Below are 14,307 nucleotides of genomic sequence, written 5' to 3'. Positions count from 1 at the left end.
CCCTCCGGTCGCTATGGAAACGGCGAGGCCTGGGCCTGCGGGGCTGGGCCTGCGCCCGGGCCTGAAAAGGGCACCCTTTCGTCTCCCAAGATTCATCCTACATTATGTTGTCCAAAATAATAAACAAAAATAAAGGTTGCAGTTGTCCTTTACTATTTCAGACCTCGTTTCAATCCTTTCTCTTGAAGAATGCTCTCTCGGTGTGCTCATCGCCTCCCACCTCTCGCTGCAGCAGTTGCTCTGATCCCACACGTCTCACCTGGGGGAACGAAGTCCTCATTGTTACGTTTCTTAAAAAGCACAATTTAGTAATTGCAGCAATCCCTTCAGCTTACTGTGTTATGTTACTTGTATTTTTTACTCTTTATTTCAATTGCAGCCTATCATAGAACTGACAGCAGCGACCTAAACAGGTCATTTCTATAAGCCCACGGAGCCGGGCAGTTAACGCCCGCCATGCAGTCACAGGCCGTGCAATCAGCGAGGTGAAGGTGTTGGCCACGGAGCCCACCCTGCGCTGACCCTAAGGCCTGTGGCAGCACAGCTGCTGGCGCTGAGCCCGCTGGAGGAGCAGGGGTACAAATAGAGCTCAGTCCCTATGGCTGAGGGCAAGTGAAGGGCTGGGGAGGGGAAAAAGTAAGGGAAAAAGTTTTGTTTTTGAGGCACCCAGCCCAGAGTTGGGCTCTTTTTCATTTTCACATTCTTGTTGCTGTTAAAAAATGCAGTTATCTTCTGAGAGCTACTAGCAGTGTTTTGCTGCTTTGAGAAGAACCTGAAGTTTTGGTGAGTGCCTTTGCAATGTTCGTGCTGGAGGGCTGCTCTGCACGTGCTGACTGTATTCCTTCACCTGTGCCCTGATATTCTGTCTATGCCGAGTGCTCATGTTCTATTTCTTTCCTGTGAGGCTTTTCCCTTGCTAAAACGTGTGCCTTATGCTAGGTTTAGCAGCCATCCCTGGGGTCAGGTAGGCTTCCTCAGGCTCCCCACCGGAGCGTGCAGTTCTGCAGGAGAGCAGGCACCGTGGCCCTGGCTACCAGCAGCGTGCTTCTGCAAGGTGTGGTGCTGCACCCATGTGTGTTCGCTGCCTGGTGTGTTGTCAGGGTGTGCTGGTGAGAGCTGCCTCTGCGAGGTTGGGTTATCCTGCTGCTCCTGATCCAAACCTTGGCTGTTTTTCCTCAGGAAGTGAGTACGTGCACACCAAACAAATCTCTGATCGTGACTAAAGACTCGTGTTGCAATACTTTAAAGTTATGATGGCAAAACAATAGCGCTGCTAGCTTAAATACTTGCAGTATGAGCATGTAAGCGAGGGTTTTGAACTTCTGCTTGGCTTGAACCCCCCTGGAGGCAATGCCTCATTCACCCCTGCACAACCTCTCTTCCTCTGGTAGAGGCATGTGCAATGGCCCAGCTGGGTTGGGGGCAGTGATTCATGCGGGTGCTCCAGCCTGTAACTTTCCTAGCACCTCCGGATGGTGAAAGGTAATGTAAATTGTCATTGTTGTGTGGTGGTAGGCTTTGAGCACTTTAGTTTTAGAAAAAAATGACAGATTTCTCCAAATGATTGTATTTGTGGAAACACAGGGTTGCTGTGTTTCACTCCCATTAAAAAAAAAAAAAAATCAATAAAGTTGCTTGTAAGCTATGCTCTGTGCTGCTGAAAGGCCATAACAGAAGGTAGCTGGAAGGGGGGAGCCCATGATACAGAGTCCTAGATCAGCAGAAGCTGTCGCTGTTTTCCTTAGGGGTGCAATAAAAGCAGTATTCCCATGGCTATTTTTAGCTCAGAAGCTTGAGCTTAAACTAGAAACACAGTATGGGTGTCCAAAAATGTGGTGTTGTTGTAACAGAAGCTAGTTTTATACACTAAAGGCATGATATGTAGTACAAGCCCAGTCTCTGGGTAATCTGTTTGCTGCGCTGGCTGGCTGGCTGTCGATCCCATGGAGGATCCAGGACAAACGAGCTGTGCTTTCCTTGCTTCTTAACAATGTGCCCTCAATGTAGGGTGCATATTCTCTGGTATTCTTAAGACACATAACTACAGTGCAAATGCTTTGTTGTGATATTAGTCACCAGTGGATGACAACAGTTGGAGGAGACCCACTGTTAGCATGAAGCCCCTCCGGAGGACCAGGCTGTCGCCAGCTCAGGCCTTTGCAGGAAGCCAGGAGATTCTCCCTAAAAGTCTTCAAGGGCATAAGGCTTGTAATCAAGCAGCTGAGAGAACAGGATGGTGCAAAACATTCTGTTCTGCTATGCAAACTGTCTGTGTTTGATAAGGAGGTGCCTGTAGGTAACTGGAGCTAGGCAGGGGAACCAAGGCTGCAGCAGAATGGTTTGTTTTGGAGGGTGTAAAGTCAACAGCGTTTAACCAGATAATTGCAGGGGAGGCTGAAGCAGCTCTTGCAGGGCAGAACTGTGCAAGGCTGCCCAGGCCCTATCAGTAACGCCAGGACAGGCTGAGATTGCCTAGGTAACGGTATCAGAAGTGTCGGACTTGGTCGTGGATGTAGCAAAACTGAGACCAATGAGGAAGAAGTGGTTAGGGGTGGAATGATTACTTGGGAGGAGACCGGCCGGAGGAAGGGAGGCATCAGCATGGCGAAAGAGTGGGTACTGAAATGAAAGAAATAAAAAATGGGGTATTAAATGAGATGAAAGAACAAAGGAAGGTGGGACTGGCTGAACGAAGGAGTGCAGACACCTGCGGGTGGTAGCTGAGCCTGGGGACCCAAAGCTGTGGGGCTGCTGGAGAGAAGCTCCTCGGACAGGCTGCTGGACTGCGTCAGCTCTAGGCTGGAAAGATTTGGTGTGGGGGGGCAGAGCGAAGAGGGGCAGACCGGCACCCTCGCACCGGGTGCTGCGGGAGGGAGGGGAGATGTGTCTGTAATGCAATGGCAGTACCGTGTGGTTTGGAAGGCTTGATTAGGATCTTTATAGCTGTGTGCAGAATGATCCAAACAACCGTGAGTTATGAGTAGTGTGTTAGTAAGGTTATTGATTCTTCAGGTGACTTCTTGGTGTGATCCATCCATAGTGGTTGGTCTCTTCAGTCAGGAGGCTCCAGGCTGCAGTCTGAAGGGGGGGGGGGGGCTGGACCCTGAAGTGAATCCAGGGGCTCCCAGCTTGGAAGCCTGAACAACTGATAGTGAGATCTCTTTGAAGAAGAAAGGTGCGTGGATGGAGGAGATGGGTATCAGATGAACTGGGGGGGGGGGGGGTGGACGGGGTGCAGGCTGTGCTGGAACATGGAGGGGATCCTTGGGACTGAATGTTATGGTGTGCAGAGAAAAAAGTGCCTGATCAAAGAAAGCAGCATTCAGATAAAGAGCTGCCTCTGGGAGAGGGCTTGGGTCAGAAGAAAGTGGTGGCTTCTGGTAGGGCAGGCTGTGCTCCTGAGATGCCAGGTCTCGTGGGGCAGAGATCTGAACCTCAGGTGAGGAAAACCCTGATGAAGGGTGGCTACTAGGCAGGCAAGACGGTGGTGGGAGCTTCAGTCTCCCAGAGGTTAAACCCTGGGGGAAGTAGGATATGCCACAGAAGGAGAAAAGCAGGGCATTTATTTGTGGCAGCGCAGCTGTCCTGGACCCGCTGTGTCCTCCAGCAGCTGCAGGAGGAGGGGGGTGTCTGCTCCAAGCCCCTCTGAGCAGAGCTGTGCGAGGGGGTGGCTGTGGTACCCTCAGAGTCGAGTACGGGCCCCCTCTGCCGTGGTGGGGGCCCTGCCTGGTGCTCTGACCTCACTCCGAGGCTTTGCAGCAGACCTCGGAAATAAATGTCAGACCCGTGCCAGATTCCAGACTTTTCTGGGAATGTGGCTTTGAATGTCTGAAACAGAGCTTTCAAAGGGGAGTGGATCTGTGTGAGGGGTGGCTGCCTGGAACGCATCCTCACTGCGATTTCCGTGGCTGCTGGAGCCTTGGTGCTTGGGCAGTGCTGGAGTTCAGAGGGATCTTCTGGGTCACGAGTGAAATCCTGCCCCGTGGCTGAGCTTACAGGGGGTGTCTGTGCCTGGGAGAGGCCCAAAGCAGCAGGTTTAGTGTGAATGCCCACTGGGCAGGGTGGCAGCTCGCTCCTTCCCAGCATGGGTTTGGTGTCTGGGGGGGCTCTGGGCTGCCCACCCCATGAGGTGTGCTGGTATCGGCAGTGTCTTGGCAGGCAGAGCCTGGGCAGCGAAGCCGTGTCTGCAGGAAGGTCCACGTCCCCCTGCCCAGGCTGGGTCTCTCCTTGATCCCACCTAAATATCCTGCTGCTGTAGCACAAATGTCCCAAACTGTCAGGACTGGTTTTCTCCTGGTTCTAGTAGTAACGTCACACATCTCACCTCCCTCAAACCCCTTCTGCCTTGCAGCTTTACTGCTCTTTGGGGAAATCATCACTCCAAGCACCCGTGTGTATCTGGAAAGCCCTTTTCTTCCTGGTTCCTGCCTTTGCTGCTGCCTGCCTTGCAGCATCCCACCGTCTCCCTTCCTAGAGCTGGTCTCGCCACAAGGAGGTACCTTCCTGCGGCACCCTGCATTAGGAGGAGCCTCCTGTGGAAGCTTTACTGCTCCTTGGAGGGCTTTGCTGGGACCATGTGGGTTTCGTGTTCTTGCAGAGTGCAGCAGAAAAACCTTCAGCGCTGCTTTATCCTCCTGGGGAAAGGATACAAAACCTCAAAGTGCTTGCAGGACGAAGCAAGTGTGGGAATCTGTGCCCCTGGATAAGACTTAAGGCCTGGAAGAGCCCAGCTTGCCTGCTCTGTGACGAGCTGCTGTGCTTTACTCAGTCCTGCTGTGCTGCCAGGCACATCTGGCTGAGCGAGAGCATCCCCTCTAGGAAGGCCTCCAGGCGCCCGTGCCTGAAGTTTTCTTTTTTTATTTCTTATTTTCTTTTTTTTTTCCAGAGACCTTGACCAGAGCACGGTCTGATGTTGGCAGTAGAGGGAAGGAAATGACAAGGGAAAAAAAATAAGAAATGTTTTTGTAGCAATCCTCTCCCACGCACAATTTCCAGCCACCGGGATGCGGGATAAGCATGCGGGACCGACTGTGGAGGGCAAACCTTAGCCCGGTGTGCTGGCACAGTGATGTGAAGGAACAGACTTGGCCATAGCGTCTCACTTCCAGAGAAACCCTTGAAGCTTTTCTCGCTCTGTGCTCCTTTCCAAGGGAGGCCTTTGCCAAAGCTTTGCCAGATGGCAGCGGTTCTGCGGAGTCTGCTCAAAAATGTGGGGATTAACTGGAAATAGCTTGTGACTTCATCCCTCCTGGTTCAGGGAGAACGTTGCTCTCGCCGTGCTCATCCCTGAACCCCTGGGGATTGCAACAGAGAAGTCGCAACAGATCTGTGGGTTTGGGTTTTCTGTGGGGTGGGGAGAAGAACCTGGCAGGAAGAAAGCCAGGAGGGAGTCTGAAAGGCTGGGTGCTGGAACAGTGGAGGAGAAAGGCAGCAAGTGGAGTCTCTCTGCTTGTCTTATTTGGGATCTGGTTGTAGGGTGGGGTGAAGAATGTCTTGGTCAGTCCTCACACAGACAGCCATGTCTCTCACAGTGGGCCAAGCATCTCTGCAATTGTTCTGGCTTTCAGGGTACGCCCTCAGGAACAGGCTGAGCACTAAGTAACCCGTTTGATGTGCCAGCTGGGCCCAAGATCTCAGCTAACTTTGCTGTGTGGGGTGGACAAAAGAGTTGGTGACCCTCACTGACACATTTATCCTGGTGAAAGCGACCTCCAGACGTGCCTGGTGTCTGCAGGGCACACGTTGGGTGCTGTGGCACGCCTCATCTGTCGGTCTGTGCTGCAGCCAGGCTCTCACCTAGAGGCTGTGTGGAGCCTGGCATGGCTTTGGATGGTTGTGTTCCTTGTATTTCCACAGCTCACACTGCTCTTTGTGCTCCAGAGCACATAAACCAGGGAGCTCACAGCAGGACCAGCCTGGTACTGGGTGGCTTCCCCGCTGGTGAGCGGGGAGAAGGGACTGATGGGGTCAGGACCCCTGCCTCAAGGAGTGCTGCTTAGGTAACGTTGGTAATTTAGCTTTAAGCTGCTGGCTTCTGATGCCTTCTGGCATCCATGGAAATGCTGGATCCCGGTAGGTGTTGCTGAACTAGAGCAAAAGATGCGCTGAAACTCTCAAGGAAAGACAATTTATTCTGTTTACCTGCCTTGTGCTGCCGCTGATGTACGATGCCCTCTGGGTGTTGTAGTGCTGTTAGGGCAGGCAGTGTGTTTGGAAGCAGCTAACAGCCTGCTGAAGGGTCCCCAGCACTGTGCAGACCGTGTGGGGCTGTTACAAGGACACGGGGCTGTCTCTCCTGCCCTCAGTGGGTTTTATGCCAGCTTATTCCCACCTGTGTGCCTCCCCTCAGGACCTGAGTGGGTTAAGAGATGGCTCTCGCTGAGCAGCTAAAGGCAGTCGCTGGCAGCGCAGCTCTGTTCTTGGCGTGCTACCCTGCGGGTGTGGGGAATTCCTGTTACTGCCAGAGTGCTTACAGTGTAGGCATACCTGCTTACTCAGCCTGCTTCTGGAACATACAACGATGTAAACTTCTCTTCTGCTCCTGTCCTCACAGCTATTGACACTCAGCAGCTGCTCCGGACGGATGTCCCTGGGGTGAGGCCCCAGCTCCCGTGCCATGTACCAGTCCGCCTTCGTGCCGCGGGAGTTCTGCCCGGCCGTCGTCCCGCCGTCCGCCTACACGCACCTGCCCCTACACACGGGGAGAGCAGAGGAGGCCCCCAGCTCTGTGATGTTCCCTCCCATCCACATGCACAACGTCTACAGCCGCCCCATCACCTTCGTGGTGGACAGGAACAGCTACCCTGACTACGCGGGAGGCCAGGTGGAGTATCACCACCTCTACGGTGCCTCCCACCCCTACCTGCCCCCGTACTACGCCTGGCACTTCCCCCCCCGTGCTCCCCATCCCTCTGTACAGCCCCTACCCAAGCTACCGTCCCTACGCCGCCTACCAGAGGGCGGATCAGTATCGAGACACATGGCCGGAAGGCTTCACGATGAGAGGGGAGCTTCAGTGGGGGAAGCTTGGGAAGGTGTTCGGGCCGAGGAAAGAGCTCCCGGAATTTGTGAAGGATGATCTGCGGAGGGTTTATGGCACCTACCCACGGACCAACGTCTCCATAACCTACCGGAAAGGGGAGTTCTTGGTCAAGGGAGACCCCAAGGTAGGAGAGCAGGAATATATGGTGGAAAAAAAGGTCATCCAGAGGGCTCTGACCCCCAGCGCCAGCGAGGCAGACGACAGCAGCGAGGACCGGAGTCGGAAGAAGAAAAAGAAGCTGCGACACTGATGCGGCCCGTCACCCCAGGGACAGATGCTCCGGAGCCCCCGTGGGAGCCAGCTGGCAGCAGCTCTCGGTGCAGCCGGGAAGTCGCACAAGCAACGGGTGTCCCCACTGGCTCCAAACTGCTCCCCTCCTCCACGAGCTTGCGGCAGCTTCACCCCGTCTGATGCACGATGCCCGTCCTGTGAAGAAACCACCCGGCACTTGACTGTCTGTCGGGCCAGCTCTTTGGTCCTGGGTTTGAAATGAATTTGCTTTCCACTGGTTTGGTTGAGTGGTCACGGTCTGGTGAGGGGATTCCCAGGCAGCAGCCCTTGCCTAGAAGCTGGGCCTCTTCCCACCCTGTCCGAGGGAGGTTCCTGGAAGCCGGGTCCCTTCCTGGCACTCATCTGAGGAGATGGAATCTGGATTTCCTCCAAGCTGGAGGCAGCGCAGGTCCAGAGGGGAGAGGAGTTCTCAGGCGCTGTGAAGAGCAATTGTCTGCACATCTCGTCACTGGTTTATGGCCACACCACTGTGCTTACTCACGGTGTGACGCCTCCATGCGGCACTTCCCTACATGCTGGCAGAAGATCTCGGTGTCCCCATCCCCTTACACTTGGTGACCTGGTGCTTGTTTCTCCTGGCTGTGTGTCCTTGCTGAAACTGCTGCTGGAGGCCCTGCCCCGGGGCTGGCTCAGCTCTGCTCGCAGGTGCTGGCTCGCTGGTGAGGCTCCTGGAGCTGCAGCACCTCCCCAGATGGGTCTCCCGGGAGGGGGCCTGAGCTGTGCTGGAAACCCCGAGGGGCGTGAGGGGCTGGGGCCGAGCCTGACTTGCTTGTGAACTTCTGTACCTTTTAAATGATTATAAATAAACAATAAAAAAAACAAATGCAAATAGTTAAATTTCTGCTTCTTAGCTACCTGACAGCAGGCTGCTGCAAACAACCTGCAGCCTGTCCTGGCACCTTTCTGCCAAGTCAGGAGCTTGACCTGCACAGCTCATCCCTCCAGCTGTCTCCTAATTTTCCTGGCCCCAGTCCCCAGTGGGATGCCATGGAGATGTAGTCCCCGACTCCTACATCCTCACAACGTAATGGCTGTGTTCAATGTGCTGCTCCCAGGCTGCTTTGAGATTCTGCTCTTGCTCACCATCAGCATGGCAAAGGAGGGAGCCTGGGAGGGGTGCACCTGGGGGCCCTCGGTGGCTCTGAACTGCTGCAGAGGAAAAGCAAGGAGATGCATTTATTTCACGCAGCAGCTCTGTTCGGTTAAGCAATTGCCAGAACAACTCAGCAACTCTCTGGATTTCCCCTTCCCCAATCGCTTTCTTCGAAATGGGTGAGCTCTGCTGCCTGATAACGCAGTGAGAGGCCTCAACCAGAAAAAGCTGCCGCAGAAACCTCAGCCCAAGCTGCTGCTGCCTGGCTGCGCCGCAAGCAGTGGGGCTTGCTGGCGGGGACAGGGCTGGGCTCTGCTCAATGACCGGCAGCTGGTCAGGCCTGCCCTGATAACCAGGGTGGGAAAAAAGCAATCACTCTTAGTTCTTTGCTCTCCCTTGGCTAAGCAGAGCATCCTCTACGTGGAGGTGGTGGTGAGATGCCTGCTGTCCCTCCGCCAGCAGCCGCTCCTAGGGGTGGGGGCACAATCAGTAAATGCGGAGTTTGTGTTAGATCCTTGTGGGTGATGCAGCACTCGGGGGGATTTTCTCCCACATGGGTGTGGGGCGCGTGTGGGTTTTTTTCCACATCCCCTGTAGCTGGTGCAGGTAGGGCTGGTAAAGGGGAACGTGGGGTGTGCTTTCTGATAGCGATCAGGTGCTGCATAAATTGCCAGGACCTTTGTAATTCATCCTAAACATCGCTCTTCCAGACGTTCCTGCTACTGGTTCTGCACCATGCTGTAATGGAAAGCATCCCTGAAACTTGATGTGGGCAGCCAAAATCGCTGAGGCATGCGAAGGATGGGTGGAAAGAGCCAGTTGTCTGCACAAAAGCTTTCCCTGAAGGAACTCTGCTGGGTTCCCCGGGTACCCACCAGCAACCCTGGCTCCTGTCCTGTCCTGCTGGGGACGCCTCGGGGGCCGGCCGGGAGGGAGCAGGCACAGCCTTGCTTTACCCAGCCCCTTCTGTTTATCTTCTCCCAAGTCTTGTTTGGTTTTGCTGCCCGGACTCTGAACAGGAGATTGCTGGGCACACCCAGGCCCTTGTTCTGTGTATTTTTAGCCCAGGTTTACAATCATCAGGAGGCAGCAACGCATTTTCTAAAGTGCCATTCTGCTCCCAGATGGAAGAAACGTTTTGTACTTGGGCTCTTTTTGCCTTCGGGGACAGCTGGTGACGAGCACCCACCACCTCAAGCAGCGCTCTGAACGTGATTTTCCCCCGGTGGCCGTAACTCACCTCCATCCCTCCTTGGACCTCCCCGCAGGAGCAAAGACTCACGCGTTCCTTGCAGGCACAGCGCTCGGCTGCTCTCTCTTCGTGGAGCTTTGAGGCTTATTTGCTGCCCAGCTGCAGAACTGAATCCATAGGGCATTTGGGGCTGCTCTAACGCCTATGGAATTCAGTTCTCAGAGCCAAGCAGCCAGTGCGCGCTGCCTTCCCGTCGGCCCGCCCGGCTGCGTCTCCATCTGCGAGGAGGAAAAAATAGAAAAGAGCTCATGGTGGTGGTGGTGATGATGACACAGAGCAGGCAGCGAGCTGACACACATTTTGCAACTGGGAGCCGCCGCGAGGAGAGGGCTCTGGCACCTCCTGCTCTGCCCCAGATGCAGCGCACGCAGCCCTGGCTTTATTTGGAAGCGTTGCTCGAGCTGGCTGCTATTTTTTTCCCCAACGCTTCCACGTGTCACCCTGTCACTTGGAGCTGCAGGGCCGGCCCTGAGCTCTGTAACCTGCTGGAGCTGGGAGAGAAACACCGCTTCTTCCAGATGTGGCTGTTACGTGCAGGTGCCTGGGGGATCCTGCCTGTGAATTTGCCATGTGCACGGGTGGTAATGCAGCGCATCCTCGGTGTGAGCTGCTCGTCCTCTGCTTGTCCCTCTGTGAAGGGGCACAGCAGGGCAGGGGCAGCGCTGGGGGCACTGCTCAGAGCTCTTGTACCCAAACCAGTGCTTGCTGAACCCCCTTCAGCTGGGATGCACGGGCTACTGGATGCAGGCGTGTTGTGCTGCAGGTGGAGCGCCAGCCTGGGGCTGGGAGAGCCCCCGGGGCAATTCTGCAGCTTGAAATGAAGCAGGGAAAGGCATATTCCAGGCAGTCAGGTTCCTTCCAGCCAGCTCAGATACAGCAGATGGGAAGGGTTGGGGCTGGGCTGGGACATCCTGGTGCACCCAGCAGCTACGCGTGCGCCCTTTGCTCCCTGCCAGCCCCACACCTGCTTTGGGAGCAAGGTGGAAAGCGTGGGGCAGGTGGGGACCCCCATGAGCTGATCAAGACAATGCTCGTTTTCAACCAAACCAGGCGGCTGGGCTGGCAGCTGACACGCACCGAGAGGCGTTTTTTGGCTCAGCAGTGGTCTGACAGGGCTGTGACGGCAGCAGCAGTGCGGGGTGGCCGGGGAGGGAGCGCAGCTGGCAGGGGGCTGCGGCTCTGCCTGTGCACCGGAGACGAGCCCCTGGCTCTGGTGGATCAGCTGAGGGACGGGAAATGACAGTCATGCTTTGGAGCCCCGACAAAGATTTTGGTGGGGGAAATACCCAGCAAATGTCTGCGCCAGGAGCGAACTCCACAGTTACTCAACAGCCGCCCTGGGGCTCTATTTTTGTCTGCCCACGGGGAGCCAAGTTCAGCCGGGGCAGCGCGAACCCGCTGTGCCTCCCCTGCTCCCACTGAGCTCACCGCACTGGGGGGGGGGAGAGCTGGGCTCAGGGACCCTGCTGTGCTATTTTTCAGGCTTCTGTGGCATGGAGGAGAGGTTTTGATAGCCCTGAGACCCCCACGCTGAGAAAAGAGGGGTGATTTCCCTCCTCCTCTCTCCTGGAGATGCTGCGGCTGCAGCAGGCTGTTGGGGTCTGTTGGGGTCTGGCTGGTATTCAGTGCCAGGTAGAGACTGGGGGCAGCTCGTGTCCAGTGCCTCTTTGGCCAGCCTCTGGCTGTTTAAATATGTTGAAATCCTTTGTGCTTTCCTTTCCCATGCTGTAAAACTCCTCTCCGATGCGCTTCCCCCAAAGGGCTGCAGGATGCTGCTACCCAAAGCGCCGGCCACCCGCCTTCAGCCCTTGGCCACCCCAAGCTGCTCAGCTTCCAGGAACCAAAAGGCAAAGGCAAGGGAAAAGCCTTCCTCAGCTTTCCTCCACATCCTGCTTTTCACAGAAAGGGGAAGAGTCTCAAGCAGAGGAGCGGGGGTTAACCCCAACACCCCCACCCTGCTGGTGCCCGGGGAGGTGACGGGTGCAGTGGCCATGCAGGACAGTGCAGTGTCCGCCTGGCACGTGCCCTGCTGTGCCCTGTCCCCCTGCACACCCAGACGGAGCAGGGCCAGCTCCAGGCAAGCTCTTTTTGGTGTCCTGTCCCTGGGTGCCCATCTCCCAAAGGCCCTGGGGCAGACTGACCTGGGCGCGATGGGAGGCGCGCAGGGGCTGAGACGCAAACCCCAGGCTCCGGCTGTTTCCTCTCGCCTGTGGCTGTTCCTGCAAGCAGCACCCCTGGGACCAGGGACATCCCTGGGGCATGGCACCACGGGGAACTGTAGGAAGGGGGACGCAAGCTCCTCGGTGGCACTGGGCTCCAGGGCTCCACTGCCCTCCCTTCCCATCCGTCCTCTTCTCACAGTGCTTATCTGTGGGGTTTGGGGGAGCCTGAGATGCTGGCACAGCTCCCCATGTGCCCGGCTCATCTCCTCCTCCAGGCTCTGCCTCTGCTTCTCGGTGTCCCCGTCCCCAGGCTGCCCCTGCCCGCAGGGTCCGGTACGTGTCCCCTGCTGGGCCCAGCTCCTGTGGCCCAAAAATGCTGGCGAGATGAGAGACAGCCCAGGAAAGCGGGTGCCCAGTGGGCTCCTGCTGCTGCTGCGGGGTTTCTACGTCCCAGGGCTGAGTGAATCAACCTGTGGGAGCCCCTGCCCCCCGTTTGCTTCCTCTGCAGTGAGTGAAAGCTTTCAGGGAAGAAATAACCCCACCAAGCAGAGACAGCCCCTCTGGCAGGCTTCCCACGACTTCCCTGATTTTGGCACTGCCAGCTAATTAGCACGGGAGCTACTGATTAGACAGGACGTGCCCAGGGCCAGGCAGCGGTGTCGCGTGGGCGTTCATCCCGCCCGCCTCGCTTTGTCTTCCCAGGAAGCCTGCAGAAATAGTTACACACAACCCCCCAGTCCCAAGTTAAAGTATCAGCGGGACGGGTCCGGTTTCGCAGATCACCCAAAACGCTGCCGATAAAACCGAGGCTGCTCTGGAGATGCTCGCACCCGCAGGTCTGGCAGCCTCTGCTGGCAGCCAGCGCGCTGTGACCAGCTGTGAGACCTCAGCACGGCCGTGCTTTGGCTCCCTGGGGACAGCAGCAGCGGGGGAACCCACCCTCACCCGGCCACGCCGGCACCCCCCGGCTCCGGCAGGGACCCCGGCACTCACCGTCAGCTCCTGCCCCGGCTCCGTCTCTGCCGCACCGTGACTGCGAGCCGCACGGCCGGAGGCACCGTTAAATATCGCAGCCGACTTACTCACTTCTCTTCCTGGACGGCGGCGTGCAGGGTTTCCACCCACTTCTTTCACCTTTGGTTTCCAGGCTTTCTGAGAAAAGGGGAAGCCGTGGGAGGGAGCGACCGGCATCCCCGTGCCAGGGACGCAGCCTCCGAGAGCTCGCGGCCCCCGGGAAGGGGTCCCAGGACAGGGGCCCCCAGGAGCCTCCGGGAGCTCGCTGCGGGGTGCTGCGGGGCCGGGGGCCTTCTCCTCCCCAGCACGGCTTGGGGGAGGCTCATCCTCTGCCACTGGGGACGAGAAGTCCCCCTGGGACTCAGACACCTCCTGGCATTGCCCAGCCACCTCCTGCTCCTGCTAACGCAGCCCCTCTGCGAGCGGTGTCGGTGCTGGGCCTGACGTCCCCGTCACCCACACGTGTGGCGAGCAGTGTCCGTCCTCAGCCTGCAGACCCCTGCGCTTTTAACCCCCGGCATCCCCTCGGCACCTCGCCGGGACGCGCACAGCCCCTCGGCAGGGCAGGTGCCCTGGCAGGGAGGAGCGCACGGGCCTGGCGGGACGGCTGCTCCGTCAGGTCACGTTGCCCAGCCTCCTGTTCCTGTCCTGTCCCCCTCTGGCCGCCGTGTGCCCGACCATTGTTCTGCTCAGAAGTGACGTCAGGTCCCCCGGGGTTCCCCTCCGCCCGCGGTGTGGAAATGAGAGGCTGGGGCCCCGGCGGAGGCTGCGGAGCCAGCGCTCCTCATGCTTTAATGGACGGATCAATCGATACGCGGAGAGAGCGGCACACGGGGTGGGGGCATGCCCTGCTGCTCCTTGCCGCCCGCAGAGCCACGCGTGTGTTTAGATATTGTTTGCCTGGTGTTTCCATCTTCTGGGGGCCGCCGTGCGTTTCGGGGATAGGAAGCGCCCGGAAGGCTGCGGGGCTGAGATTACCGCGCCGCAGGGCCAGGCCCCGCCGGCTTATCTGTGCCCCGAGCGCGTGACGAGCACTCGAGCTGCAGCCCACGGATTTACCACGCGGTGCCTAAAGCAGCTGGCATCACCGATTCGGGGTTTGGCCGCACGCCCCAGCTCTGCGTGGTCTCAGCCCCGTGCCTCCCTCACAGGGGGGATAGGGCTGGATGGGAACTTTGTGACCTTCAATTTCTCCCATTTCCCGAGAGAAGGCAGCCGGCAGCAGGTCGAGGCAGGCGTTGTGCAAGGGGACAAGACCCGCTTCCTCCCCCTGAGGCCGGCCAAGAGCCCTGGAGAGATGGGGCCGGGCGCTGCCCCAGCCCCAGGGCTGCTCTCAGGCCGTGCACAGCAGCTCAGCCCCAAAGCAGACACTAGAGAATCCCACAGAGGGGAAAGGACATCTTTCATCCTGCCCTTTGGGGTGAGGGATGCTGTGAGCGGGGGGCAGTTTGGG

The 14,307-nt window shown here is 57.4% G+C and overlaps 1 protein-coding gene across 1 annotated transcript; it reads left to right on the top strand.

Annotated features, from left to right (window-relative positions):
- Positions 1-6,731: 6,731 nt before the first annotated feature.
- C6H10orf95 (chromosome 6 C10orf95 homolog) lies at positions 6,732-7,299 on the top strand (the record flags this gene model as incomplete). Its single annotated transcript, XM_035330088.1, has 1 exon — positions 6,732-7,299. A coding segment is annotated over one exon (561 nt), but the record flags the coding sequence as incomplete, so codon positions are not given.
- Between the last annotated feature and the right edge of the window lie 7,008 nt (positions 7,300-14,307).

The sequence above is a fragment of the Oxyura jamaicensis genome, chromosome 6, assembly GCF_011077185.1.
Source record: "Oxyura jamaicensis isolate SHBP4307 breed ruddy duck chromosome 6, BPBGC_Ojam_1.0, whole genome shotgun sequence".
NCBI lineage: Eukaryota > Metazoa > Chordata > Aves > Anseriformes > Anatidae > Oxyura > Oxyura jamaicensis.
This window is presented reverse-complemented; position numbering and strand designations above follow the sequence as displayed.